Source organism: Chaetomium strumarium (assembly GCF_033439665.1).
Source record: "Chaetomium strumarium strain CBS 333.67 chromosome Unknown B0T15scaffold_4, whole genome shotgun sequence".
Lineage (NCBI taxonomy): Eukaryota > Fungi > Ascomycota > Sordariomycetes > Sordariales > Chaetomiaceae > Chaetomium > Chaetomium strumarium.
Genome location: NW_026944432.1, coordinates 1,058,556 through 1,084,599, shown reverse-complemented (window position 1 = coordinate 1,084,599; position 26,044 = coordinate 1,058,556). Strand labels below are relative to the sequence as shown.

Genomic DNA, 26,044 nt, shown 5'->3' with positions numbered 1-26,044 from the left:
ACGTTCAGTAAATCTGGGCCTACCAGCGTGGTTGGGTCACGTGCAAGCTCCCTGAGCACTCAGCACGCCTTGGCATTTGACCGTTAAGGTGCCAACCCCCGTCGCGACCAAAGCGAAATTTTGGCGGTGTTTGCTGCCAAAAACCTCCCGACTGCGTCCAGACTCCAGAGCGAACCCGATGAAGGGCGAGATCAAACGACTTCTGCATCGCCTAAAGTAACGTCCTCTCGCTTCTCCATCGGTAGAACTAGCACAGATCCGAATTTCCGCATGTGTATTATTTACGATACCATTTTTAATTGAAGTCGTTTTGATTGATGCCGACGGCTTTGCTGGCGACGGACTCGATCCCCACCCAAACAGAGCACGCTTATCTGCCCGTGACGCGACGGCCGAGGGGCCCCCCACCATCATGACCTCCAACGATCTCCGCGATGTCCTCAACCTTCCCTCCGAACACTCTCCAGCACCCCGGCCAAACAAAAAGCAAAGAACCGGCGCGCCTCGTCCAAACCTGAAGGGACTAGCACGCGAAGTCCAGAGTCTTGGCGGCGACAACCCAATAGCCATCGTTCCGGAGGTTCCATTCTTCAAGAAACGGCGCTACGCCAGTCGCAAACCAGCTGCGCGATGGGAGCTGAGGGCATTTACAAACTCGGCAAGAGGGGATAATGGTTCCCTCGTTCTGAGGCACTGGAAACGGAAGACGGACCATGGGCCCCCAGGAGAACCCCCGCAGGAACCGGAGTCCCGGCCGAGCGAGGATGGAGTGGATACAGAGATGAAGGAGGAGAAGCCCGAGGACTCCGCATTCGCCAAGTTCAATGTGCGCGTGTCAGTTCCGCAGTACAACGAGGACCAGTACCAGTCGAACCTACAAAGCACGGAGTGGACGAAGGAGGAAACGGACTATTTGTTGGAACTGGCGAAGGAATACGACCTACGCTGGCCTATCATCTGGGACCGGTACGAGTTTGTGCCAAAGCCACCTGAGGGAGAGGAGGCGAACGGCACTAGTACGGCCGTGGTGACAGCCCCGAAACCAAGGACGTTGGAGGACCTGAAAGCGCGCTACTACGAGGTTGCGGCAAAGATGATGGCGGTGCAAAAGCCGGCGCAGTATATGACGCGGCCAGAGTTCGAGCTATACGAGATGATGCAGAACTTCAACCCGGAGCAGGAGAGGAAGCGGAAGGAGTTTGCCCTCAACACGATGGCCCGCTCTAAGGATGAGGCCCGGGAAGAGGAGTCCCTACTCCTGGAGATCAAGCGCATCCTAGCTCGCACCGAGCGCTTCAACGAAGAGCGCCGCGAACTCTACAACCGTCTCGACTTCCCCGCCACGGACTCTGATATCAACTCTTTCAAGAGCTCAGCAGGGCTCCAAGCACTTCTCCAGAACCTCATGTCGACAGACAAGTCTAAGAAGCGGAAGAGCATTCTCGGTCCCGGCGACGGCGTCAGCCCAGGGGGTGCTGTCCCAGGCAGCGCCGTCTCGGAATCGGGCCCCAACCGGCGCGAGAGTATCGCGGCTGCAGCCTCCAGTCGCCGCGACTCCGATGCCCGCGGGCCCGCCATGTCCGCCGAGCCAACGCCCACAACCGCTTCTTCCTCCGGCCCGGGCCACAAAAAGAAAGGTTCCGCCGCGCAACCGGAGCGCCGCAAGCTATCTGCCCAGGAAGAGCAGGTGTACGGTGTATCCTACCACGACCGCCTCGGCAGCGGGCCGACCTTCCGCTACGAGAAGATCAACAAGCTGTACAGCCACAAGTCCGGTCAACAGCAGCTTCGCATTACGAATGCGCTCGCCGAGCTGGACGTTCCTCCCCGGCTGGTCATGCCGACCGCCGCGGTCACTGCGCAGTTTGAGGTGCTCTGGGGCGCCGTCACCGCTCTAGTAGATCTCAGGAAGTTGAGCGACAAGTTGGAAGGCGAGATCAAGTTGGAGGAGGCGAAGAAAATTGAACGGGAGAGGGCAAAGGCGGTGTTAGGGACTGGGGACGGTGGGGACGAGGAAGCGCAGGGCGAGAAGGGCAACGAAAAGGGAAAGGAAGAGGTCACGAACGAGGATGTCGACGTGGTAGGCGAAGGTAGGCAATCGGGAGAAGATGCTGGTGCCGGCGGGGATGCCGCTGCGGGGAGCGTCAAAGATGAGCCGGGGACCGAGAAGGACAAAGGCACGGGGCATAAACGGAGTGCGAGCGAGCTCAGTGCGACGAGCGACAAGAGTGCTAAGAGGCAGAAGAAGTAGGAAGCTGACTAGGTACCGCCTTGTGTAAGGGATCGGGGAAGTCCCCGCGTGTCGGTATGTGTAGCGATTATGAACCACGCCTTGCCTAATTGCATCGCGGTTGAATCCAGCGTGTAATCCCAGGTTCGGGTAGTGTTGCTCTTCATCATTACCACTTCGAGGGACTGTCACAGGCCTTGAACAATAAGATCTAATGCTTAAGTTTGCCGTATTGTCATATTCATGGGTGCGCGTCCTCCGTAAATCTCGTAACCAAAGTCAAGGCCGGATTTAGCTATCATTCGAAAACTCAGGCAGCTATACGCGTTCTTCATGATGAGAACAGAGCAGATTGCCGAGACTCTTTTTTCTGGGCTTCCTGTACCCCAAGGGTTGAGAATACTGCCATGAAGGCCTGCCATACTCCTACACAAGCCTTTCAAGTTTTAAAATCCTTGCCTAGCACACATCCTTAGGGTGCCTTTTCCCCGGAAGAAGTACAAACGTTTCGGAGCTTTACGTAGTGCGGTAGAGAAGGGTTGACCGGTGGAAAAATGCCTGGCGTATGTACATGTACCAAAGCGAGCTTTCTTACTTTACTACCTCATTCATTTCGTGAATCTCATACTTGGTCTCGGAAGAGGGCAGCACCAGGATGACTAGCACATCCTTCACACGCTCCGAATACATACGTCGTTGGCGGTATGGCCTATTGCAAATGGCATTATGCTCGCCGTCTTGGAGGCGCGCCCGGGGAGGGTGAAAGGGCAGCGAAGAAGTGAGATAGTTATGGCAAGGACAATTAGGTTCACTACCACTTATCTCGATAGGTAAGGCAAAGAAGAGAGTGAGAGATGGGGGTTGCCTATGGATTTCCCCAGTTCTATTATTGTTGGGAGCTGTAAGGTGCCCGAGGTGAATTATATAGCACGGCTGTTCGGTTCAACGTTGCTTCCAGATTCTTGAACTCAAGTATATCTACCTATTCTCTTTGCCTGAGGGGCTCTCGTACAGAGAGATAGCCACCAGACCCCAGTCACCCTTGGCTTTTCTTTTACTCACATCTGCTTGCAGTAACCGGGGATGCTCTGTTCTTTCCAAGGCTAAAGTTCAGGCTTAGGGAAAACCCAACATCGAACGTTCGCTTTGGGTCATTGTTAATAGTCCGGTGACGCTATGATTAAGGTCCTTGAAGAGACGACGTATCTTGGGCATGGAGAAATGGCGGCAACGTATGGACCCCTGGTGTTAGCAAGACTGTGAGCAACAGACGTCCATATCAGCAACCACTCGCGCCGGGAACTCCAATCTTCGAGAGGCGTACGAGCAGGGGATTTCATGGTGAGCAGTGAAGGGAAGCGCCACAACCTTGAGATGCCCTGAAAGTGACCGGGGAATGACAGTAGGACGCTTATCACTTCATGCCCCAGGCATCAAGCAGAGTGATGCAAGCGGGTGAGGTGCTGAAAATGGTGGCATCCTGTCGATTCAAATTTCCTGTACGTCATGGTTGGTTTTCCGACAGGCCAGGTCTTGAACCCCTAATTCAAGAAGCGCTTACTTGGGCGGACATCCAATCCGAGGGGGGTCTGGAGCCGCCTCGAGGTCTGCGCAGTTGATAGGCGGCTGACTGGTGAGCTCTTCGACGGATAGATATGCGTGGCTAACTCACCCCGTTGCAATCTTATCGCTGTCTCGATTGTAACACAACTGCCAGAGATATGCTATAAATATGAGCTGTCGATGGGTGAGCAGAATAGGATGCTCCATGTTTAGAAGCATTGGTGCAGGTCCTTGGTCCCGTGGTTGCCGCGGTGCGTGGGGTGTCGCATTTCTTTCGGTGCTTGAAACAGAAGCGCCATGGGAGGATATAGAAAGATTTGAGTAAACCTCCCAGCCAATGGTGTACCAACAACGACGCTTTGCTCTCACGAGTGAGTGTGGGTTGGATCCTGCGGTTCGGGTGTGGTCGAAATCGGCCCCAGAAGACTGGTCGTTGGGGGTGGATCAAAGCCATATGCAGGTACGACCGGCTAATCCAGCATGTACCTGTACTTGCGGCCCTCGTCTGTGGTATGGGCTGTCTGGGCCGCAGATCTAGATCTCGACATGCCCGTGATAGGGCTGCCTTGCCGCAGACGCCCATCGTAGCCGCAACGGCGGTAAGGGTGTGATGGAGGCAGCAGGTACACACATGTACCGTGCCTGACACTGCCTCTCAGTTGCAGAGCGGCCCGCGTCCTGTGGAGAACCATGACGGCGTGCTGGAGGCCGAGAGCCTCAATGCCGGTAGCCAACCCATATCACCCTCGGCACCCAAGGGCCATCGCAGGGAGTTGCCGCCTCCGATAGCCGCCGCCGATGACATGTATGTATGCACATACATGATGCATGTCATCCTCCCTTCCTTTTTCTCAATAAAGTCGGAACCATAGCCGCCTCCCTGCAGTCTGTTAGAACGTCTTGGGGACGGCACCGCGGCCGCGGAAAGGTGTGGCTTACGGATACGTGTGGGCGGCCTGGGCGACGACTGGCCGAGCCCCCTGGCAGCTGAACGATATCACCAAAGAACTGCTAGCCGGGCAGCCGGTATTGTTTTCCTGGCGTTTCGAAACATGTTTCCACCCAGAATTAGAACCCGTCGGAAGCGATGTCGTCCAATGTTAAGATGGCGGCTGCTGATGTCAGTTGCTTGTGGGCGGAGATTGGCCAATGGAAGCGCCGTGGTGGAAATTCTGGAAGCCGCTGCCGTCTGTAAGCGCCCGCTTCGGCGTCAAAACGGTTCAGGGTCTGGGTACGTACTGCGAGCTTCCCTCGTTTGGCGCCAAGCTCAGACTCACGCAATTGTGCATCTGCGGCCACCGGACAAGACCATTTTTTGCGGGGTCTCCGACCCGGCGCGGCGTTTCGCCGAACGGCGACGGATGTCCACTCACGGCCAGTCTTCCACCGGGGCCGAGCCGCCGGGACCTCGCTGAGTTCTTTTTATGGCATCGACAATCTCCGTCACCAAGTTGCAGCATGACGAGAAACCCCCGCCCAACCGCCCAACCTCGGTTGCCCAGGAGCCGTGCTCTTGGCTCTGAGCCTGACGGCGAAGGGCAACAAAGCCGGGTATGTAATGACTGGGCAACGGTGCATGCCGGGTATTGTACGAACTCACGCCGGATGGTCGCGGGGCCCTGGGTCGCTGCTTGAGTGAGGGAACCAGAGCACGATGGGAGGTGTGCTGCCTCCCAGAATCTTTTGAAGCCAACTGCACAGATATTGCCAAGCCCCCCAAAGTGCTCAATCCGCGACACTCCGGCTCGGAAAGATCGGAAGCGGCAACTATCCCAGACACTCACCATGACGAAGCGAGCGCATTTTGCTCTTGTGCTTCAAAAGTAAGCACGAGGAGCTGCACTTCTGACTCCGTACCAACCTAAGGTAGCTGATACCCAGTCTGCGGGGCGGCAGGGAGGTAGAATCATCCTGCAAGCCCGCCTGATAGTACAATGAGGGTTGTGCCCAAATAGGAGCCGAAGTTACTTCCCACATGATCCCATCCGGGCCGCCGGACGTAAATTCGCATGGAGTCGGCCGCACGCCTGATTTGAGAAGGCTGGTTCTTCATCTGCTGGGTTTGCCATCTGTACAGACAATAGGTACCTGAGTTATTCTGTCCTCACTGGTGAATCCCGGTGGAGTTGCTCTTCTGTTAGGTAGCACAATGGAGGTCTACCACCCCGCTCTGACGGGCGTCAGTTTCAGCCGCAACGACACACACAAGAGGCGTAACCCACCTTGCCGACCTCGGGCGTCGGCGTCTGTGCGGCAATAACCGTTGGAGCCCTGCTCTCCGCTCTCTTAGCTGCCGCGATGTTTGCCGGTCACGAGATTCACACCGCCTGTTCTCGTTGGACTCTCCACTTTCTCGGTGCCATACGGGCTAGGTGAGCCTGGGATCCTCGAGGTCGAGCATCGTTATCTGTACCTGACATTTAGACGCTCTGTAGGTTTGACTTTGCGTGGTTGTTGGTGTCTGGGGTTGGTTTTCGGCGTGTGAAGTGTAAGTACGGAGTAGAGCGTTGGGTAGACTGACGAGGCGGACGCCGGCTTTGCTGCCTGAGCCAATCAAGTGGCCCTGTATGTCTCATCAGTCGACGTCCGGTCCGGGAATCTGACGGGGACCGCCTAAAGCGATCAGGCTCGCGATAACCGCTCCGTTGTTCGAGATGCCGGGGCTATTCCGTCTCCCACCTCCATAGGGCTTGTTACACACTCGTACACTAGTATGGTAGTGTTCATCCAAGAATGAACTCAGCACTCTGCCGCTTGTTCTGTTTCCATTAATATCGTTCCCAAGCATTTCATAGGCCACAACGGCCCATTTTCTGTCCAATCGGAGCTGTGATCGGTGCATGAAACATTAGCCAATAAGAGGTCCGAGATCCATAAACGGAAAGAGCGGCTAGCGTGCACTTGAGCAGCCTGCGCAGTCCATCACACGGTCAACTGTACTGTCTCTGCAAGACACTGCACTTGCACTTTAACTGCCTAGTCGTCGTCGGCAACAGACTCGGACTCCGACAAGGGCAACGGATAATTCAATCGCAAGTCTACCAACACATTCATAATTGACCCTGCAAAACTTCAAGCTTCGTTTAGAAGACAGTTTGAGATTTTGTTTCTAAAATTATCCTACTAGGCTTGGCCCGAACAAGACTCCGGGACGTTAGCGACGCTGCGTTTCATCCGCAACAGAACTCGGCAATCTGCTTAATGGGTGTGGGGATGGCCGCAACCCACCAAAGTCATCAGAGAAGGTCAGAAAGCACGCTGGAGGAACAAGACAACCCTGGGTCATCACCGACACGAAATAGCTACCCACCTACCTAGGCCAATGCTCCCCCGCGTCACTCTAGCGTGACATGGTGGCCTGCTAGCTCCGTCAACTGCAGGAACAAGCCGGCACTTGGCCAAATCTGGATGTGAAATAGGGAAGTTGGCAGCTGGCCGGTAGCATCAATGCCTCGGTTCTGCAGTTTTGGCCACCATCTATGGCGACCCAGAGTCGAAGGGCAACCTGCCGGGACGACTCGATCCGTTGCCTAGAATCCTTAGCTGTTTGTGTGTTTGCAAACATCGAGGCTGCAGCTCCCCGAGAGGCGTCAAACGCAGCGAGGCAGCGAAGCGAGCGGGATGCGGCGGGATGTTCCCTAGCGGAGAGACGGCGGGCAGGGTAGATGTAGGTAAGGTAGGTCCTCTGCATCCATATCAAAGGTGCGGGCTTACATGCGTTATTAGCGTTAGTGACCACCAATCACCACAGCTTCGTCACGCAGCCATTGACCATTCATCTTGCGGTGCCTCGAACCTTGCACCATCACAGGTCAGCACATCTCCTCTCTCCCTGAGCGCCCACACAGTCCGCCTCTTGCCTCACAAAGCGGGGTCATCTAGAGGGAGTCCACAGACGGAGCGAGATAGACGTCCACGGTGAGAACATCAAGCTGAGTGCTCAAGGAAGTCAGTCACGCTGGTCAGACCAGGCCTGTTCAGCTGGTCACAAGCTGAGAAACAAACACTCGTGCGGTGGCGGGACGTCCTCCACCGGGTCTGCTGTTATCGCGCTGCACGGTTGCCGCCACTAGCGCCCCTTGGTCCCTGTGTCGGCGTTCTGCTCCAGTGGACCGCCCCTTGCACATGCACGCCACGCGCCGCGGAACCAAGAATTCGGATGCCATCGCTCAAGCATTGCCAACTCAACTAGGTACGTAACTATGTAGGCTGCATACCGACCTAGGTATCTAGCCACAGCCCCCCCTGGATGGCGGAATTGGGGGCCAGATGATGCGGACCGCTTTCTCAGACCCAAACCTCCGAGTCGTGTAAGACTCCGGCCGTCATCGTTAGTGTCCCAGACACCGAACGGCTGAGTGGGGCACAAGAGACATCCAAACCTCAAGGCTGCCCGAGTCCGCAAAGTCTGATAGAAAATGACAGTTATGCATAGAGCAAAGCCCATGTGCGTATCGGACTCAGAATGCAGATGGCGAATCCCGTAAGCATTCCCCGTTTGTGGGAGGCCAGGTAGATCCATTGTGGCCTCTCGCCGTTTGGCCACTACCAGTACTACCTAACCCTAGGCAACGGCTATGATGCATCGCGCACCCAAAAGTCATTGGCGACGAGGCCGGCTGTTTGGGTTTACCCTCAAAAGTGGGGCATTTGAACCATGTCTAGCGGCTGCTTCTTCGCCTGATTGCATGAGAAGACGCCAGCTCCAGGTCGACGGGAGCAGCGAGCAACTTTTCTGCGACCGGCTCACTAACGTCTTAGGTATATACCTCACTGCACAGTACTACCTTACCTTACATAGACAACCTCGAAGCTGACCGTTCGTATCAGAATGCGCCAGTCACGTCGACAGCCAAGTGGAACTGTTCCATCCATGAATGGTGGTCAAGCCGTCCCTACACAACGCTCAGTAAGGTAAGGTAGGTAATCCGAACCTCACCCTATAATATGGTAATAAGCCTAATATGTAGTTTCCTATGTACGGCCCAAACAGATACAATCCACAGTACATAATGTAGCTCTAAATCTAAACGCATGGCCCACAGTACTGCCACAGTCTCGTCTTCCATGTGTTCACAACCGAAGCCGCGTGAGAGAGTCTGCCTCAACCCCAGATTGGCTCGTGTAAGCCACGACCCCTGTCCAACTGTGCCGGCGAAACAAGGCTTGGCGTGCTCGCCAAACTGTCACCAGAGATGGCCGCTTTTTATGGGCGGGAGCGATTGCCCTTTCCGCGCCTCTTCCCAAGACGGCCACCCTGGCGGAATCGAAGGTATACACACATGTACCGGTACCGGTACAACACATACCATACAAGATCGGTGGCCCGTAACCACCCCGGCTATGCCGCGTGCTATCCAGCTCGGCACGCATTGCTGACAGGGCATTCGAGAAACCGTCGCTGTTGAGTGCGCTATAGCGGGGGATTGGGGTGCAACTCACATTCCAGCGCGGGTAGCACCACCTCGATATGTACCTACTAGTTATCCGTAGCCGCACTTCGAGATACCCCTGTGGCTGATTGTTCGGTAACGCTACACGTGTGTGGCCGGGGACATTTCCTCTTTTTCGCACTTTGACTTCCGCGTTGCCCACTGCGGAACCATCAATGAATTCAGCCACGGCAGGCCCACATGCTCTCGGACCAGGGTCCCTTGCCAGCAGATCTCGCTGTTCCGCATCCAGTCTTCGCTCCCGTGGCGGGCGTCTGTGCGTTGCAACACTTCGGCGGTATGCGGTACCTACCATTTTCTTTTTCTAGCGGCGCTTGTCTGGCTGGTGCACACTTAGGTTCAACGGGTCTCTGATTACATCTCTCTTCCTTTCCCCTTCAGACTGTGGGCCACTCCTCACTTCATCCTACTAGGTAGACGAGCCTCAAGGGACGGTCTCGCCAGAACCCAAGGGTCCGTTTCGCCGGTCTTGCGACAAACATCCGAGAAGCCCTGTCGCCAGCCACTTGCTGGACGAGGTGCTAGCTATCATTGGCAGGTCTGCGGCACCACATTCTTGAAGCCAGCCTCTCGCCCCATTCCCGGACAGGCGCAGCATAATCGCGCGTTAAAGAGGACCAAGCGCCAGCACCCGGCAAACTCGAAGACAAGGCTGGTTGTGTGGACTTTGGGTTCGTTCAGCATTTGGGCGACGACAAGTCACAATCGGTTGTTTCTGGATTCCCAGCGCATCGCACGCAACCTCTCGACGTTTCTAGCCTCATTCCATTGTGCCGTGTTGGTAGCAGGCTGCCCAGGGACAGGAACGGCAACTGCGTGCAGGTGCGATTTACGTTTAGATCAGCGTGCCTCACTCACCGGCCGACGAAGAATCTCAAGTACATGCCTGACGTGGCACACACCGTTACTCTCAGGTTTTGCGATATCATCACCGACACCGTGAAGGGATCGCTGGCCTGTTGATCCAATCGGCAATCTACTTTAACAGCAACGGCAGCAGCACCAGGGTGGTGGTTTGAGCAGCAGCGGTGGAGGGGTGATTGTGCTGGTTTGCTGTTTCGTTGAGGCGCCAGCGGGGGGTGCAGCTGTTTCCTGGCCGCTACCCGAACCCGGCGCTGCGTTTGCAACGCATACCCGGCCCCGGATTTGCGGTTGTTTGGATCCGCCTACATTGTACGCAGGCCGCGGCTCAGCCTCCGCCATTCGGTTACAGACTCGTCAACTTCGCACCCGAAAAGGGCGCCCACGGGTCGAGGCGGGAAAAGCCGCATTCTCACCAGCGCCGAATCCAAAAGGACCAAGACAACCCAAGCCACTTGACGCCAGTCTCCGAACAAACCCAGCACTGGAAGTTGCGGACGCAACGAGTGCCGGCCGGTCCCCACCTTATTTCACTGGCGCATCGCTGCCGGCCTGGGTGCTCGTCCTCCTGCAGCCTGATCACATTTTTCCTCTCGCTAGAGCAAAGCTCCTGGATCATCAGAAACGCCCCCTAATAAGCGCTGAGGGAGGCGCGCTATCGTTGCATGTCACGTCGGTTCTTCGCCCGGGTTTCCTGTTCCGAGTCTCTAACTCCACCGCCTTCAGCCAACTTATTTGTCCGCCGCACACCCACCGCGCCCAACGCCTTGCAGCCGCAGAGCGGCCGCTCCGGATCCAGGCTCTACGGAAGGCTTCAGTCGGTTCCCGCTCTGTGAGGGATTGCTTAGCTCCCGCTGTCTCGATAGCCTTACTTCCTGTCAGTATCCCTGCCACACACTTTGCGGGCGGGGCAGAGATATTTTGGGAAGGTTATTGGAGTGTCACTTGTGAATAGAGATGGCTACGTTCAGGCCCATGAACGGCGGCTCACTGAAGACTGCCGCAGAAACCAACGGAGCTGCAGATATGGACCATGTAACCCGGCAGCCTGTCAACGCAGAACCCAGACCAGCTGAAGGGTACCCAAATCAGAGGGGTCGTGAAGAGTGGGAGGTGAAGGAGGGCCGGAGCAGCACGAACCGCGAGAGTCTTCCATTTCCGGGGGCTGACACCTTTCACGAAGCCGAGAATTCCCATAAGCGCAAGCGGTCAATCTCGTACTCCCCGAGCCGGGAACACCCCCTGTCGCCTCCTTCGAGGACGGAGAGGACGGAGAGGACGGAACGGCCAGAGCGGACGGACCAGGCGGAGACCTATGGGCGTCTCCGTCCTCCATCCGAACCACACGACAGGTTAAGCACGCCGCCCAGGGATTCTCATCGGGGACGGCAAGGAGACGAGGCTCGCGATGGCCCCGAGCAATGGCGTGCCCAGCACGCCAGGGAGGAGCGCACCTCGAGCATTGAATCGCCGTACTCGGCTATTCCGGTGTCAGCGCAGTCGGAGGAGCCAGCGCTAGAATTGCTACAGAGAGCCATAAGCCACGATGAAGGAGACCAGAGCCCAGACGGCGACGATCGGGCCATGTATTCCGGCCAATACACGCCTGAACCCCGCCGCGACGGCGTCGTCCAGTCGGACCCCAAGAAGCGCAAGCGCAATTTCAGCAACCGGACCAAGACGGGATGCTTGACGTGCAGGAAGCGCAAGAAGAAATGCGATGAGCGAAAACCGGAATGTGAGTGTAACCCCGCCAAAATCATGTTTTGTTATGTTTTCCGGTGCCGACGCGCACTTGTCTACACGCATGGCCTGATTTGCGGCCGCATTGGGTCTGACCTAGCGGCTGACAACCTCCGCAGGTATGAACTGTTACAAGGGCGGATTTGTTTGCGCCGGCTATCCCCCGCAGAGAGGTGCCTGGGCCAATAAGCCCGAGAGCAAGGCGACGCAAGTCAACATTGAGTCAAAGGATCCGAACTACGTTCCCCCGGGAGCGTACGGAATGCCTCAACAACCAGCCCCGTACAGCAGCAGCCAACAACCTCTGCCGGGCCAGCAACCGAAGCGGGACTCCCTGCCATATAACCGCGGCCAACCCACGCTTCGCATCACGCCGCCTCAGGGTCGCCCCTTACAGTCGGACGACGACCGGTTAACAGCGTCGACAATGCCGAGCTCATCTGCGATCAGCCCGGACAACAAGCTCTCGGCCCTCTCAGGGTACACAACGTCGGCGACGCTCAACGTCTTCCCCACCCCAGTCAGCGCCGCTACCATGTCCGCCTTCTCGGACCGAACGCCCAAGGAGTATCAGCGGGTGCCGCCATTACACGATATCACGCGCACCGACCCGGACCACCAGCAACCGCCGCCACCGCCTCCTCCGCAGAGCACTATTTCGACCCAACCCCCCTTCAGCAGTGCGCTACACGGCAACAGAACTTCCACTCCTCCGGCGCCGTCGTCGGCACTGTCCGCTCCAACCCCAACCGGGGGCGTCCAGGCCACCGCCCAGCTTGCGCTGTCCCACACGCAGTTCCCTTCCGACAGGCAGCCGCGCCGCCAGAAGGAGGAGATGCTGAACGGCAGGCCCTACTACCCGTTCGACAAGGAACTAGTGCTCGAGCGGGAGCGCTGCAACGCGGCCTGCTGGCGATTCAATAACTCGACCAACCCCAACCTCGGTGTCTCGCCCGCCGAGCGCGCCCGTCTCTTCCGCGACATCCTCCACCCGCGCGAGGGCATCCAGCTGTCGTCCACCGTCGTGTCGCCTGTGACCCACGCCGGACGCGTCGGCGAGAACGCCACGGTCGAAGCGCCTTTCAACTGCGACTACGGCTACAACATCCACATTGGCAACAACGTCTCCATCGGCCGCAACTGCCTCATCAACGATGTCTGCGAGGTGCGGATCGGGAACAACGTCATCATCAGCCCGAATGTCTGCATCTACACGGGCACCTGCAGCACCGACCCCCGGTACCGCAACGGGAACCAGGGCACGCGGTACGGCAAGCCCGTCGTCATCGAGGACGATGTCTGGATTGCGGCCAATGTGGTCATCCTCCCCGGGGTTCGCATCGGGAAGGGCTCGACGGTGGGAGCCGGATCGGTTGTTACAAAGGTACAGTTCATTCACCCAATATCTTCTCATCCGTCTTCCTTTGACTCTTCATGAGACGAAATGACAGCGAAAGCTGACTGATGGACACTAGGATGTCGCCACTTGGAGCATCTACATGGGCGAGAAGGCCGGCCACCGCAGGGGCGTCAGCACCCTGCTTTCTTGAGCCCTTTGCTTTCTCCGCTCGAATTACCATAATGTCTCTTTATCCTATCTTATTTAGTATTATCATTTGCCTCTATTTTTTGTCTCTCAGGGCTGGATTTCCCTCCATAGTTTTCGTTTTCCCCCTACAACTCTTTTTTTGTTGAGTGGTTGGTACTGTTGCTGTACAAGGTCTATGATGAAGCGCTATCCGAAGGGGACACCCTATGATACCCAAGTATTGATTTGTATGCATGTACGAACGAGGTCAGGACCTGGTATTAGGTTTATATGGACCATAATTCATGTTCTTTATTCATGGCACTTTTTTTGTTCTTACGCCGGGGAGATATTTGAGGGTTAGGTGCTGTGGGCGAAGGCAACGTGAGACACGCCAGGAACCACTCAATTCACCCGCTAACTATACCAATCTCTGTTCTGGTTCCTGGTGAAACCGTGCCGTGCATGTGCTGAATCAACCTGCTTTTGCCTCTCTCTACTCTTCTCACTCAAGAGCGGATTCCAATAAGTCCGACTAGTGTTTACTTGTGTACTGTTGATGTTTAATTAAGCTGTTGGGGGCGATCTGATCGCATATGCGGCACGTGTGGCGGGTGGTCGATAGTTGGGCCCGTTTGGCTTGCGGCACGGAGAGGGAGTTGGGGGCTAAATTCATCGGGAACTTACAGCACATACTATCCAATATCATTCCTTCGTGCTGTTTGTTTGCCCACTTATTCACATGCAACCGGTGAGCAGCCAGGGGAAAAGGCCTTTATTCAACGAACAGCGTTGCTGGGTCTAAAAGGTACCTACACTACGCAGGAAGTAGGAATATTTGCCTCAGCAGTCCCCCAGGGGGTGAGTTTTTCTACTTTGCTCCTTCACCGCTTACTGTTGTGCATAGGGGAGGATTGGGCCGGGCCGGGCATGTTTCTCCATCCGAGTGCGACCAGTTCTGACGGCCGGGTCCGTAGGAGTCGGACCGCATGGTTAAACGCGACTTGGCCCAATTGTCTTTGACCGGGCCAAAACATGGGGCCCGGGCCGGTCCTCGTGGGATGATGAGGGGATTGCGAGCGAGGTGGAATATTGCTCATCAAGGATCGATTCCTTCCGACGAGAAAAAAAAAAGGGATCTCTCGGCTTGCAGGGCATGGCTCGACAATTGCATGATTCTCGTCGACGTGGATTACCTACCTGGTAGGTAGTGTCAGGAGGGAGGTGTGATTCCTGTGGAGAGCGCCTGGCTATCATGGCCACCTCAGACTGTGGATTGTGATGAGGCGGGAGGATCGTGGTGTTTGTTGAGGATGTTTGAGGGGCATGCAGATGCGTGTGTGCCCCGGCCGACCTCACCGGGCCCCGGTTGCCAGGCCAGAGCACGATGCCGCGGTGAGGCCCCATGTGGTGTGCAAACCCCGTCCTGTGCGACGCCCGATGCCGGTCAGTGGTTGCATTTCGCTTTAGGCAGCCTCGAAAGAGGTATGCAGTACCTTCATGTATCGCTGCGGCGTGGAGCGGCGCGGTTACGGGGAACTACTATTCAGTCGCCCGAGTCGCGACTATCGATCGATGTCCAAGATGCGGCGGGGTGCGGCTTGAGACCGTCCTTTCCCGCCGTGTCTGATGCCCAGCTAACTATGTAATGGCTGCGAGCCTTGTCACAACCGCTTGCCGCTCATACCGGGTCATGCGGCTTGGTGCTTGGTGGAGTGGAGTGACGCGAGAGGATGGGATGGATGAGTGATAGCCTGACCCAACTAGGTGCACGGGGATCCCCTCCGCCGCGCTGCCGTTGGTTCAGAGATACCGCTCGCCGCGTTGTATAGCTCTTTCAAACCAAGATGTTCGACGGAAGAGTCACAGAGATACACACAGGACGGAGGCTCGCCCGCAGGGGGTTGAGACGTCCCGTCCCCTCGGTATCCCTTCGGCATAGTTCCCGTGGGGGAAAGCACATACAGGAATAGATGTCCCAGGCATGGCTGACAGTTTCCAAAACTGTGTGCGCTGCGAGGTCCTCAGCAGGGAGCGGCTCGGTCGCTTAATCCAAGATCTCGTAAGTCAGCCAACAGCAGAGCAGAGTGCGACGGAGGATTTGCAACCTTCAGGGCACGGCTGGGAGCGGGAGGGTACTGTATCCTGCCAACAGGATTTCTAGAATGACAGGGATTGTAAGCTGTTGGTTGATCGTTGCGTTCGGCTCAAATCCTAAACCTATCATGACTCGGGGGGCTAGAGTCTGGTGTGTGCAGTACGATCAAGTTCCGAGACCTCATGCGGTCGAGTTGCAAGCGAGGAATCCGTTGGTTGGTGACCATGGCATCATGGCTAATTCAATGCTCCGTAGCCACGGTTGGTGGTGATATGTCGCATAGTGGGTATCCAGTGCTCGTGTTGCGCAGGAATAGCATGCACTCATACTTCGTTCGAGTTTATGTCTGACCAAAGGCGAACGTTTAGCCGTGTCCCAGAGCTTCTCATTATACTGTACTCCGTATTAAACCGCATGCCGACTCGTTCAGCTAGAATCAGCACCGAATCTCTACCCCACCCTTACTGACAGTCAAGTACTTGACCCCCTTATACGGCTTCACACCCTCTCCAATCCCCCTACTCTTCCTCGCGTCGACTTGGATGCTCTCCACCTTGATCCCGCTGGCCAGCCACCCCTTGATAGTGAAGCTGACCGAAGCCGAGCTGGGCATGAGGGTCTTATTTTGGGCAGTCCTCCGCTCATCCCTGTCCCCTCCTCCTGTGTCCGCCACCGTGCCGGTTGGTTTGGTAACAGGCGAGGCGCTCTGGTATGGCTCGTCATAAGCATAGGCGCTGCTGCCGCCTGCGCCGAATCCAAAACCTGTTGGGTCGGGGTCCTCATCCTCCCCGTCGGTCATCTGCCCAACTACGGTACACCGTAGCGCGAACGAGGCCGTACCCTGCGTCAGCTCCTTGTTGGAGATGGTCCACTCCAGTGCCCGCTCCCCGGGATTGTAGTTGGCGTCGCCTTTCGTAGGTCGAATCTCGGAGAGATTTCTCACTTCGGCGGGCAGCGGTACCGAGACACTGAGATCCTGCAACGCCGGCGATGCCGGGGTTCCTGGATTCGGGCCCCCAACCCCTCTACCACCACCCGGTCCGCCTCCCCTGCCTGACTGCGTGGTCCCGGACGAGCCAAACACTCTGTTTACCTGAAGCCTGACCTCGAAGTCCGAACCCGTAGGCCCAAGGCCCGTCTTGACCTCTACGGTCACAGGTAACTTGAGCGGGTTCGACCCCAGGCTCGCCACCCCACCGTCCGTAAACGGCATGAGGTCGACCTCGTACCCAGCAAGCGTAAACCGCCCGTCGGGCGGAATGAAGCTCAGCACGCCCGGTTGCTCCCGCCACCGCGCGAGCCGCACGCAGGGGTGGAAGACAGGCAGGTCGATGATGTTCTTTAGGTTGTGCTTCCCCGAGGGGCTGGTGAGTGTCATGACGATATCGGGCACACCGGAGACCTTGGAGGTGAAGGCTATCGTGCCGTTGGCGAAGGCCGCGAGAGGTCTGCCCGACGGCGCGAGCGTGACGGAGAGTGTCTCGATGACGTCGGCGTAGAGCTCGTTAGACGTGTGCCGCACGTTGGCTCGCCGCCAGGGGAGGGCTGGCGTGCTGTTCTGGATGAGGGGCGGCGCGCTCGAGCTATTGCCGAAGCCGGTGCTGAAACCGGGTTTGCTGGCTTTCCTGGGGATGGTCAGCGAGACTGATATCGTGTGATTGCCAGCGGTGGGTCGATTTACGTGGGCAGGTTCAGATTCCCCAGCAGCTTGTCCATGAAACCCTCCACCTCGACCAGGTCTCGCAGCGCATTCGGCTCGGTGGTGTTGATGGCGCCGGCATCGCACATCTCGGTCAGCAGCTGGGCGACGACATCGTAGTTGGCCTCAATCTTGTGCGCTAGTAGCGGCGCACCGAGGAACTCCTCGAACGAGTCGACGACGCGGTGGAGAAACTCGAGGACGAGCAGCGGCTCGACCTCGGACGAGGTGGTCAGGAGGAAGAGGAGGTTGGCATGGGCGAGACTAAAGATGAGCGTCGGTGGGTTTGTATTGGGAAGGTAGATGAGGTTCGGCCGTGGGACGGGGTGCGCCAGATAGAGGGGCAGCAGGTGATTCGCCGCTAGCGGCCGCGATGTGTATGTGTGCGACAGAACCAGGACGCTGCAAACTGTTAGCCGACACTCTAAATAGCAAAGTCAATAGAGAAGGTCTAACTTGTGCTCGTCGTAGATGTGCAGCACCTCAATGACGCCGTTCATGATGTTGTCTTTCTGCGCGGCGGTTTTGTTTGGGGTTGCTTTTACAGTGCCAGGACACTGACGCAATGAGGCCCTGGCGCTGCTTGACCCCGGGTTTTGGCGGGGACCGAACTGGCCGGCAAGTGGGTCCACGGGTCCTTTGCAACCCCTGCAAATTCTCGCCCAGACTGACCTGCCAGACATCGAAGCTGAACTGTGAAGTGTGAACTGGATCGATCAGATGAGATAGGGGTTTATTCGCATCTCGCAACTTGCCAGCGCCCACCATGGCAAAGGACTTGTCTCTCAAGGGCCTTGATCGGCCTGAGAAGCTTGAGGATTTGCTTAAAGAAGACCGCGGAGACGACTGCCTGCCCTGCAAAATCGTCGGTACGTTTTGGTTTTCCCGAGAGGAGCTCACTCTGAACTGAAGCTGAGATCACGTCTCTGAATGCAGGCGGTGGCGCCTTCCTTGGACTTGCCGCCTACAGCTACATATCCGGACAATCTCAGCTCGAGCAACAGAGGGCGAAGATCCTGGCTAGCGGCTCGAGGTTCGGCATGCGCAGCAGGAGTATGGGGATCACGGCCATCTCACTCGGTCTTGCTTGGCTCGGCATCTGGAGGCTGGCCAAATGATTTAACTACCTGTGCAGAGTCGATTGGAAATGCGACAAGCCATCCCCGCTTAATGACTTAGCACCACCGACGACGGAAGTGTAGGAAGCATGGCCTGCCCCAACCTGTCTCTCTCCGCACGAGCTGTTCAGGGGCTGAGAGAGAGTCGCCAATCCACTCACGCCCGAACGCCGCGAAAGAGGCGGAGAGGATGTTGCTACGACTGTGTGGCCTTCAATGGTTGCTGGAGGAATGGGCGGAGGACACGCCAGAGAGAAAGGGCTCGGCTGATGTACCTATACTATGTATGTGTTGATATCCCCTGTACCATACTTCATTTTCTGCCCTTGTCGCACGGTTCGCGGGTCAGGACACCAGGCGCGCATCGGAATACCAGGATTACCCTTTTGCTATGTTTGACGTCGCACCTACCCGGAGACTGTCTGGTCTCACCATCACGTTCATCCTCACCGACAAGGCGCGGCCTGCGGCTTGCAGACGTAATGAGTCACGCATGACATAACGCAGATACACTCCACACCGTGTATATATAAGGTATATACCTAACAGACGACTACACTTGAAGGGAACCTTGGTACGGCGCGAGCGTGACCATTGCACAGCACCCGCCCGCCCTCGCTATGTTCAATCTCTTCCATCCCCCCTTCCAGCGCAGCAGCCGAAGAGCTAACCTGTTTTCCCGCCCTAGACCCCGACTTAGAACTGCGGCTTGGCGTTCTTGAGCAGCATCTCAAAGTAGGCCTGGTTCCACTGGCCGGCCTCGGGGCTCGGCTTGAAGGCGTCCTCCTTGCCGCAGAAGCTGTCGTAGCGGGTGGCCGAGCTGTCGCTGGTGCCGTCGCTCTCGCCGCCGGGCTTGACCCACACGAAGGCGTCGGCGAGCTCGAGCCCCGTGTCGGCGGTGGGGCGGACGCCGAAGCCGGCGCCGTTGACGTTGCACCAGTTGCCCCACTCCTTGCGCAGGCCCTGCACGGCGTTGCGGCCCGTGTCGACGATGGCGTGGTTCGGCATGCCGGCGTCCTTGAGGTAGCGGCCGAAGGTGCTGACGTACGTCTTCTCGTTCTGGCACGAGTTGTACTTGGCGTCGGACGCCTTGGAGAACTCGCCGGGCGAGAGGTCCCACGCGTTCCACCCGGCCACGTTGGTCGAGAAGCCGCGGAACTGCTTGGGCGAGCCGGCCGCCTTGTACGCCTTGGCGAGCTCCTCGGCGCCGGGCTTGAGGTTGGCATCCCACCCGAGCCACCCGCCGTGGCCGGCGTCGATGTACATGACCACGTTGGGAAGGTTGAGGTTCTTGAGCGCGTAGGCCACGCCCTCGCGGTAGCCGGAGGCGCTCTGCTGGCAGGTGCTCAGGTCGGAGTTGGTGACCAGGTTGGGCAGCGAGTCGGGCTCGATAATCAGCGCGAAGGCGGTGTTGGGGTGCGCCTTGAGGATCGAGACGATCTCTGCATCGCATGTCAGTTTTCCCTCTCCCGTTCCTCTCCCTGACATCCGATATGCCGGGTCGGGGGCAAGGCACTCACTGTCAATGTACTCGGTCTTGTACCGGTTGAGCTCGCCGACCTTGAGCTCGCCGTTGGAAGCCTTGGCGGCGCAGTCACGGCCGGGAAGGTCGTAGATGACGAGACCCAGGATGTGGTCGCAGGGCACGTTCTCGAGGGCGGGCTCCAGCTTGCCGATGTTCTCGATCGTGTCGAGCCACAGGAAGCTACCGACGTCGGCAACCTTGGCGGCGGCCGCGGCGAGGCTCGGGTCCGAGAGCTGCTGCACGGCGGCCTCGACCTCGGCGCGGTAGAAGCTGTTGGGGTGCAGCGTGTACTTCTTGAAAACGTTGGTGCTGGCATCGAGCTTGACGGCAGACGAGCAGCCCGACGACGCTTGCCGTGGCTTCTGGGGAGTCGTGGACGAGGGTGCGGCCATGGCCGCGGCGGCAAACGCCGCCAGTGCAGTGGACTGCGAAATCTTCATATTGGGCAAAGATCACCTTTCACGACAGCTGCTGTTCGCGATGCGATGCCTGGGTCGAGCGATCTTCCTTCCCGGCAACCGAGGGAGGGTGGCTCGTCTTTATACCGGGGACGAGAACGACTTGGCGCTGCAATGGTCCCCTGACAAAAGGTCCCCTGACAGAAGACCCGGAGCCTCAGGAACCGGACCCAAGAATCCCAGGCCATCGCGGTATTGCCTTCTGGAGAAGGGTTGCTCGGGAAGCTGGCGCTTTGCAATCAGGAAGACAGGGCCGGCGGTGGCGGGAGGCTCGGTTTGGACCCTCCGAGAATGCCTCAGCCGCGCCGAGCAGACGCCGTCGGGATATGGAGTGCGGGGCTACTGGCGAATGCCGGCCACAATGAGTGGACCAACGTGCCAGATCCCATCTCGCCTTTCATATCGAGCTTCATTTGCACTCAGGCGATGGCCGGCAGCCCGGCTTGGGATTGGTGGAAGGGTCACGGGTGCGTCGACTGCGGCTCGTAGTGAAAGTGTGGGGAATGGGGAAGCTGGTTCCTGGCAGTCCGGGGTACTGCATGCCCTCCAACGCCCTGTTTGGTCAACGTCGGGGCGAGAAGGCCTGTGGTGGTTCTTGCCTTTGCAACCACAATATTCAAGATGGGGGAAAGCTTGCCATGCCGATCAACGGGTAACGGTCCGCCAAGCGGATGTTGATGAGAGCATATCCGGACACGGAGCACTTATTAGATTCCCGTCTCGTTGTAGCAGGTCGATCCGGAAGGACTGATTTCTTTTCAGCAAGCCGGCATACTCACTCTGGTCAGCAAGCTCCTCATCTAGACATGCACGGCCAGTCTGCTGCACGGCTCATGATGACTTCACGCCACGATCACCCGCGGATTCAGGACCTCATCAAGTTGAAATGCGGGGCCTCCATAATGCAGCCACGCATGCAGCTCCCTTCTTCAACCGTTCCATGCCCGCTGCTGCAGGGCGCCAAGCGGCAGTTGATGGCTAAAATACGCCGTCATCTGAAACCGCATTTGATTGTCTGGAAGGTGTGTATAGTGCGCCTATTAAGCCGCAGATTATTACCCGGGGTGGCGTGCTCGATGCCGATCAGTTGTACAATACACTGTACAGAGTACGGCTCCGGCTGCTCAGTCGCCCAATACGACAGGTTCTGGCTTTGTCGTGGTTCGGCTAAAGCCTCCGGAGGGTCCCGGCACGGAGCAGCGATCGAGAAAGACTAAATAGGATGAGAACCCCTATACGTGAACTGAGCTAAATTCCGAGGACGTCGGGACAGGATTGACGGGTCTCCGGGGACAGATGTGGTCTGGTGCTGACTTAGCATGGGAGATCGGTAGTCGATGTCGTAATGTGGCCACTCCCGCGATTGTATTTCGCTCATTCATGTTCTGTTCGTCTGTGTTTCGAAGTCGGATCAAGGCTCTAGATGCTGAGGGTAGAGCCTGTGTTAGCTGTTCTCGTGTCTAGGGTTCAACATCATCAACTATGGTCAACCAATGGCCTATGGATTCGATGTGGTGCGTGAAGATATTCGGATGGGACCGTCTAAGGAAAGGCCAATGGGACATTGCCACAATGGTATAACCTGAGTTATTCGAGGTAATCTCACCAACGCGCGTGAACAAATCAATAGCTTTCACCGGGGTCCTCAGCTGTGGACAACAAGACGAAGGGGTTCCAACTGCAATTGGCTTGACTGGATGGTGACCTCAAAGGCAATGAACAACATGGGGTGAGAAACGAGCGTTGAATTTCCCATGGTAGCAATGGCCCGATTCGGGGTAGCTTCCCACAGAGGGTATATGATAAGAAAGCTCCAAACTCCAAATAGCATCCAGGTACCATTCGTGATGACTCCACCATTAACAACAACCTGTCTGTATCAGGCAATGCACGATTGTCCTCAGTAGTGCTAGCGTGTGCTTTGAATCAAGGCTAACCTTCGCAGGATAGAAGCTCGTGAATACCTGGCAAAGTCGAAGTTTAAGACGAGACACAGGCTTTGCTCCTTCACTTCCAGGACAGCGTCATGAACTCGTCTCTCCACCTTTCCGAAGACAGCGGATGTTTTCAGTGAGGCCTGTAAGAAAACCATTATCGGGAACGACAAACAACGCTCGCGTGACCCCCGTATTCAGTGCGCAGACATCTAGCAGTTTGGATTGGTTTCATCCATGATCCTTAAGAGAAACGGGAACACACGAGGAAAAGCTTCCATAGTAGCCAAAGCTAAGAGGAGATGAGGATTATTGAGAGAAGGGGGATACAGGGAAACGGAGACATATATAAGAAGGGGAGAATAAAGAGTATCGTAACTTCAAGTACCTTAAGCACACCAGTATGGTACGGATTGTATCTGCTCGGGTACCAAGTTTAACAGATCTATGTAGAAGATTGATCCCGAGAGGATTCAATTTCAACTTTTAGTAAGAGAGTTGAGTATATGCTCAATAATAGTAGACTAGCGCTGTCGTAAACTCATATTGACAACCGTAAATAGTCAGGTTCAACGGTTGGTTGGGAGAAGATGATTTTCATATCCGGGGTTCTTCATCCAAACACATGTGCGTGCCTGTGTCATCCTGATCCAGAACTGACAATTATTAGACCGACTTTCTCATCCGAGTCCACTTCAACTGCGTTACGGTATCTTGTAGACTGGAAGCCGAAACTCGTGTCTTCCGCATCCTGACGACTCCAGCGCAGAGCTCAGAAATGGAAGCCCCACTTGTTTTGAGCTCTTCCCAGCATCTGCCGCTTCTCACCGCCCACGCACAAAGCCCTCCCCACCAGCACCAAAATCCAGTGGAAATTTGCAGCCCTCGAATTTCTGAACCATCGCCCAACGAACTTCCCCATCGACTCGGATTTTGTCGACAATCCACGAGTCACCGTCACGATGGGTACGTAACCAGGCCTCCAACGAAGCCTTTGTGTGCGAGTGGACGAGATCTTGAAATATGTTTCTCGTCTGCGAACCATGGCATTTCTGCTCCCGGCCGAGAATTCATCTTCGTCGCTGCGCCGTTGGACCTCGCATCGCGAGACCTCCATGCAAGCTTCGAGATGATGCATCGCTGGTCGAAGCGCGCCAATTTGAGCATACCAGGACCTAAAGGCTGACCGGAGTCCTTGTTGGAAAATAGGTATCGATCTGCGGAAGCACCACGAGCGGTCCACGCACCGCAAGGCGCCCAAGAGCGACAACGTCTATCTGAAGCTCTTGGTGAAGCTCTACCGCTTCCTGGCCCGTAAGTCTCTTGTCCAGCACTGAGATCGAATCGTGGAACTCGCCGTTTGCCTAACAAGCCCACCCGCAGGCCGCACTGATGCTCCTTTCAACAAGGTGGTCCTGCGCCGCCTGTTCATGAGCCGCATCAACCGCCCCCCCATCTCGCTGTCGCGCATTGCGTCCAACCTCAAGAACGGCAACGAGAAGAAGACGATCGTCGTCGTCGGCACCGTCACCGATGACAATCGTCTGCTGACCGTCCCCAAGATGACAGTCGCCGCTCTCCGCGTCACCGCCACCGCCCGTGCCCGCATCACCGGTGCCGGCGGCCAGGTCATGACCCTCGACCAGCTGGCGCTCGAGAAGCCCACTGGTGCCAACACCCTCCTGCTCCGCGGCCCCAAGAACTCCCGTGAGGCGGTCAAGCACTTCGGCTTCGGTCCCCACAAGAACAAGGTTCGTCTGATCCATAGACGGAGAATAAACACGCAGAACAGAACTGACGCCAGAAACAGAAGCCCTATGTCCGCTCCAAGGGCCGCAAGTTCGAGCGTGCCCGTGGTCGCAGAAGGTCGCGTGGCTTCAAGGTCTAAAGCGGTGGATACCCGATACCCTATGGAGTTTGGGGCGTGGCGTGGGGCTCTTGGTTGTTGCATGGCAAATGGGTTTGGGCTTCTGGTTTCCGGGCTTGTCATGGTCTGCTGCCTGCCGACGGCGGCATATGGCTTTCAAAAGTCTTTTCTCTATTTAACGGGCATGCGGAATCGACTGGATGGCGCGTTGCTAGTGCCACGACTATGAATGACAACGCCATTGGGCCCCACTGCGACGTATGTCGTGTATGTCTGAATTATCATACAATTGTGATGTGTTGTGTACCCGGTCACGACTATGATACAATGGGCCATTGGCTCCTCTTGCCGGCGGGGCTGTCCATTAGCGGCCCTCGACATCGGCCAACGTCACCTCTCCTTTCCTCTTCAGAGCCACGAAGAACGCCTCCCTCGACTCCTGCAACCCAATAAGCTTTTAGTGGATGGGATCCTGAAGACACAGACGACTTACGCTTCGTGACGACTCGGGTTTCTCCCGGTGCACCCTGGCAAACATCTTCTGAAGCAGTTTCTCAAAAGCCTTGTCCTCGGCGCCCTGATAGAACTTGCACACGAAGTGGCCCCCGGGCTTGAGCGTGTCCGAGGCGAAGGAGAGTGCGGCGTGGCAGAGGTCCTGCTCATCGTTTCAGTTCCGGAAATGATAAGGCTGCCGTGTTGCAAAAGGGACGGGCAAGAGAGAACCCACCATGCTCCCGGCGTGGTCTCTGAAGGCGATGCCGCTCGTGTTCATCATCCTGGTATACGGGTTACTCAAACTGTTGACCGAGAAGCCGTGGGTCTGGGGCCAGGGTTCTGACATGTCGCTGAGGACTACCTGCATCCGGGGGGAACGGGCGGTATCCGGGACGTGTTAGCCATTCCATGTCTCAAGTTTTGACACTGTTGCGGCGGGTTGACTTTGGTTCACTCAGGTGGGTGGGGAGTTGGGATCGGTCTTGGAACGCACGTCTACCAACCGGAGGTTTGGCTTTTCTTCTTTTTCTCTGTTGCGGCCTGCTTCGTCAGGTGATGGCGATGGCGATGGCGATGAGACAGTACTCTCGGCATCGCTCTCCCGCGCCGCCATCCGTTCCATCTCGATATAACTCGGCCGATCGGCAACTTCATCCCCCTCATCCTCCTCCCCTTTCCCGTTCTTTTCCTCCATCAGTTTGGTCTCCTCTGCCTCCCTGGCCGCCGCCTTAGCCGCCAGCCTCCGCTTCTCCCCTTCCAGAAGAAACTGCTTCACCATACCCTGCACCCCGGGACTTAGGAAGTTCCCCTGGATTGTACTCACACCCCGCGGCGGATGCGCGGGGATGATGTCGATCCCCACGACCCTCCCGTTTGGCGCGGTGCGGTCCAGCGCAACCTGGGACCAGCTGCCGGGGGCAAAGCCCAGGTCAACAACCACCTGGCCCTGGTTCCGCGAGAAGAGGTGGTACTTGTCGTCTAGCTCGAGGAGCTTGAAGGCGGCGCGCGACTTGAGGCCCTGCACGCGGGCCGAGCGCGCGAAGTAGTCCTTGCCTTGGCGGAGTTTCCACTGGGAGGAGGCCGAGGAGGAGGAGAGCCGGGTAGGGAGGCTTGGTGCTGGGGTTGACGGCGGTATCCTTGATCTTGGCCTCGGATTGTGAGTAAGGAGGAAGGGTGGTGTTGCAGGTGTGGATGGGTTAGCTGCCACACGTGGACTTGACAGGAGCCCCGGGATAGGGACAGCCAGGCGGAATGGCGTCCGGGTCCATTGCGCCTGCATATGTGCGAGTGATTGGCGCCTTTAGTTCATAGGCTTTGGGGATGGAAAGAGCCCGGGTTGCCAAAGATCCTATTTTTTTCGGAAGGGAACCTGGCAATAACTCGGTTTGAAAAGATGATCTCGTGAGGGCGTGAATGTGAATTGGGACTTCTGAGACCGATTGTTGCATAGGTCGTTGCAGATAGATAAGTAA

At 56.9% G+C, this 26,044-nt stretch overlaps 10 protein-coding genes across 10 annotated transcripts; 4 read left to right on the top strand and 6 right to left on the bottom strand.

Moving 5' to 3' along the window:
* The first annotated feature begins 30 nt into the window (after positions 1 to 30).
* B0T15DRAFT_531996 (uncharacterized protein) lies at positions 31 to 2,462 on the top strand. Its single transcript, XM_062869288.1, has one exon. The coding sequence runs from the start codon at positions 413 to 415 to the stop codon at positions 2,249 to 2,251; it is 1,839 nt and encodes a 612-aa protein (XP_062721112.1). The 5' UTR covers positions 31 to 412; the 3' UTR covers positions 2,252 to 2,462.
* Positions 2,463 to 3,881: 1,419 nt separating this feature from the next.
* On the bottom strand, positions 3,882 to 4,553 carry B0T15DRAFT_193917 (uncharacterized protein). Its single transcript, XM_062862483.1, has one exon. It carries the CDS (start codon positions 4,374 to 4,376, stop codon positions 3,915 to 3,917), a length of 462 nt encoding a protein of 153 aa, XP_062721111.1. The 5' UTR covers positions 4,377 to 4,553; the 3' UTR covers positions 3,882 to 3,914.
* On the bottom strand, positions 4,554 to 5,730 carry B0T15DRAFT_193916 (uncharacterized protein). The gene is made up of 3 exons (XM_062862482.1): positions 5,033 to 5,730; positions 4,733 to 4,965; positions 4,554 to 4,673 (listed from the first exon to the last, which is right to left on the bottom strand). Exons 1-2 carry the CDS (start codon positions 5,578 to 5,580, stop codon positions 4,791 to 4,793), a joined length of 723 nt encoding a protein of 240 aa, XP_062721110.1. The 5' UTR covers positions 5,581 to 5,730; the 3' UTR covers positions 4,554 to 4,673; positions 4,733 to 4,790.
* Positions 5,731 to 7,635: 1,905 nt separating this feature from the next.
* On the bottom strand, positions 7,636 to 8,278 carry B0T15DRAFT_193844 (uncharacterized protein). The gene has a single exon (XM_062862480.1). It carries the CDS (start codon positions 8,238 to 8,240, stop codon positions 7,863 to 7,865), a length of 378 nt encoding a protein of 125 aa, XP_062721109.1. The 5' UTR covers positions 8,241 to 8,278; the 3' UTR covers positions 7,636 to 7,862.
* Positions 8,279 to 10,757: 2,479 nt separating this feature from the next.
* On the top strand, positions 10,758 to 13,487 carry B0T15DRAFT_193799 (uncharacterized protein). Its single transcript, XM_062862479.1, has 3 exons — positions 10,758 to 11,845; positions 11,970 to 13,234; positions 13,326 to 13,487. The coding sequence occupies exons 1-3, from the start codon at positions 11,065 to 11,067 to the stop codon at positions 13,398 to 13,400; spliced, it is 2,121 nt and encodes a 706-aa protein (XP_062721108.1). The 5' UTR covers positions 10,758 to 11,064; the 3' UTR covers positions 13,401 to 13,487.
* Positions 13,488 to 15,912: 2,425 nt separating this feature from the next.
* Positions 15,913 to 17,675, bottom strand: B0T15DRAFT_493503 (Adaptor complexes medium subunit family-domain-containing protein; the record flags this gene model as incomplete). The annotated part of the gene is made up of 3 exons (XM_062866949.1): positions 15,913 to 17,101; positions 17,158 to 17,577; positions 17,632 to 17,675. 3 exons carry the CDS (start codon positions 17,673 to 17,675, stop codon positions 15,913 to 15,915), a joined length of 1,653 nt encoding a protein of 550 aa, XP_062721107.1.
* Positions 17,676 to 17,843: 168 nt separating this feature from the next.
* B0T15DRAFT_193509 (uncharacterized protein) lies at positions 17,844 to 18,439 on the top strand. The gene is made up of 2 exons (XM_062862476.1): positions 17,844 to 18,044; positions 18,112 to 18,439. Exons 1-2 carry the CDS (start codon positions 17,942 to 17,944, stop codon positions 18,291 to 18,293), a joined length of 285 nt encoding a protein of 94 aa, XP_062721106.1. The 5' UTR covers positions 17,844 to 17,941; the 3' UTR covers positions 18,294 to 18,439.
* A 434-nt stretch (positions 18,440 to 18,873) lies between these two features.
* B0T15DRAFT_193526 (glycoside hydrolase family 6 protein) lies at positions 18,874 to 20,412 on the bottom strand. Its single transcript, XM_062862477.1, has 2 exons — positions 19,814 to 20,412; positions 18,874 to 19,735 (listed from the first exon to the last, which is right to left on the bottom strand). Exons 1-2 carry the CDS (start codon positions 20,256 to 20,258, stop codon positions 18,990 to 18,992), a joined length of 1,191 nt encoding a protein of 396 aa, XP_062721105.1. The 5' UTR covers positions 20,259 to 20,412; the 3' UTR covers positions 18,874 to 18,989.
* A 2,760-nt stretch (positions 20,413 to 23,172) lies between these two features.
* B0T15DRAFT_484962 (ribosomal protein L18e/L15P) lies at positions 23,173 to 24,098 on the top strand (the record flags this gene model as incomplete). Its single annotated transcript, XM_062866261.1, has 4 exons — positions 23,173 to 23,176; positions 23,420 to 23,524; positions 23,594 to 23,961; positions 24,021 to 24,098. The coding sequence occupies 4 exons, from the start codon at positions 23,173 to 23,175 to the stop codon at positions 24,096 to 24,098; spliced, it is 555 nt and encodes a 184-aa protein (XP_062721104.1).
* A 222-nt stretch (positions 24,099 to 24,320) lies between these two features.
* Positions 24,321 to 26,016, bottom strand: B0T15DRAFT_193555 (FtsJ-like methyltransferase-domain-containing protein). The gene is made up of 5 exons (XM_062862478.1): positions 25,066 to 26,016; positions 24,917 to 24,933; positions 24,805 to 24,853; positions 24,571 to 24,732; positions 24,321 to 24,516 (listed from the first exon to the last, which is right to left on the bottom strand). Exons 1-5 carry the CDS (start codon positions 25,849 to 25,851, stop codon positions 24,442 to 24,444), a joined length of 1,089 nt encoding a protein of 362 aa, XP_062721103.1. The 5' UTR covers positions 25,852 to 26,016; the 3' UTR covers positions 24,321 to 24,441.
* Between the last annotated feature and the right edge of the window lie 28 nt (positions 26,017 to 26,044).

Excerpts from the sequence above, each read along its gene's own strand:
- B0T15DRAFT_193555 (XM_062862478.1), bottom strand. The coding sequence starts at position 25,851 with ATGCAGGCGCAATGGACCCGGACGCCATTCCGCCTGGCTGTCCCTATC. Across the intron at positions 24,733-24,804 it reads GAGACCACGCCGGGAGCATG|GACCTCTGCCACGCCGCACT; the intron begins GTGGGTTCTCTC and ends AACGATGAGCAG. Across the intron at positions 24,517-24,570 it reads AACCCGAGTCGTCACGAAGC|GAGTCGAGGGAGGCGTTCTT; the intron begins GTAAGTCGTCTG and ends ATTGGGTTGCAG.
- B0T15DRAFT_531996 (XM_062869288.1), top strand. The coding sequence starts at position 413 with ATGACCTCCAACGATCTCCGCGATGTCCTCAACCTTCCCTCCGAACAC.
- B0T15DRAFT_193526 (XM_062862477.1), bottom strand. The coding sequence starts at position 20,258 with ATGAAGATTTCGCAGTCCACTGCACTGGCGGCGTTTGCCGCCGCGGCC. Across the intron at positions 19,736-19,813 it reads CAAGACCGAGTACATTGACA|AGATCGTCTCGATCCTCAAG; the intron begins GTGAGTGCCTTG and ends CATGCGATGCAG.
- B0T15DRAFT_193844 (XM_062862480.1), bottom strand. The coding sequence starts at position 8,240 with ATGGGCTTTGCTCTATGCATAACTGTCATTTTCTATCAGACTTTGCGG.
- B0T15DRAFT_193916 (XM_062862482.1), bottom strand. The coding sequence starts at position 5,580 with ATGGTGAGTGTCTGGGATAGTTGCCGCTTCCGATCTTTCCGAGCCGGA. Across the intron at positions 4,966-5,032 it reads CCAAACGAGGGAAGCTCGCA|AATTTCCACCACGGCGCTTC; the intron begins GTACGTACCCAG and ends AGCGGCTTCCAG.
- B0T15DRAFT_193799 (XM_062862479.1), top strand. The coding sequence starts at position 11,065 with ATGGCTACGTTCAGGCCCATGAACGGCGGCTCACTGAAGACTGCCGCA. Across the intron at positions 11,846-11,969 it reads CGATGAGCGAAAACCGGAAT|GTATGAACTGTTACAAGGGC; the intron begins GTGAGTGTAACC and ends CAACCTCCGCAG. Across the intron at positions 13,235-13,325 it reads CCGGATCGGTTGTTACAAAG|GATGTCGCCACTTGGAGCAT; the intron begins GTACAGTTCATT and ends GATGGACACTAG.
- B0T15DRAFT_193917 (XM_062862483.1), bottom strand. The coding sequence starts at position 4,376 with ATGGGCGTCTGCGGCAAGGCAGCCCTATCACGGGCATGTCGAGATCTA.
- B0T15DRAFT_193509 (XM_062862476.1), top strand. The coding sequence starts at position 17,942 with ATGGCAAAGGACTTGTCTCTCAAGGGCCTTGATCGGCCTGAGAAGCTT. Across the intron at positions 18,045-18,111 it reads CCTGCCCTGCAAAATCGTCG|GCGGTGGCGCCTTCCTTGGA; the intron begins GTACGTTTTGGT and ends CTCTGAATGCAG.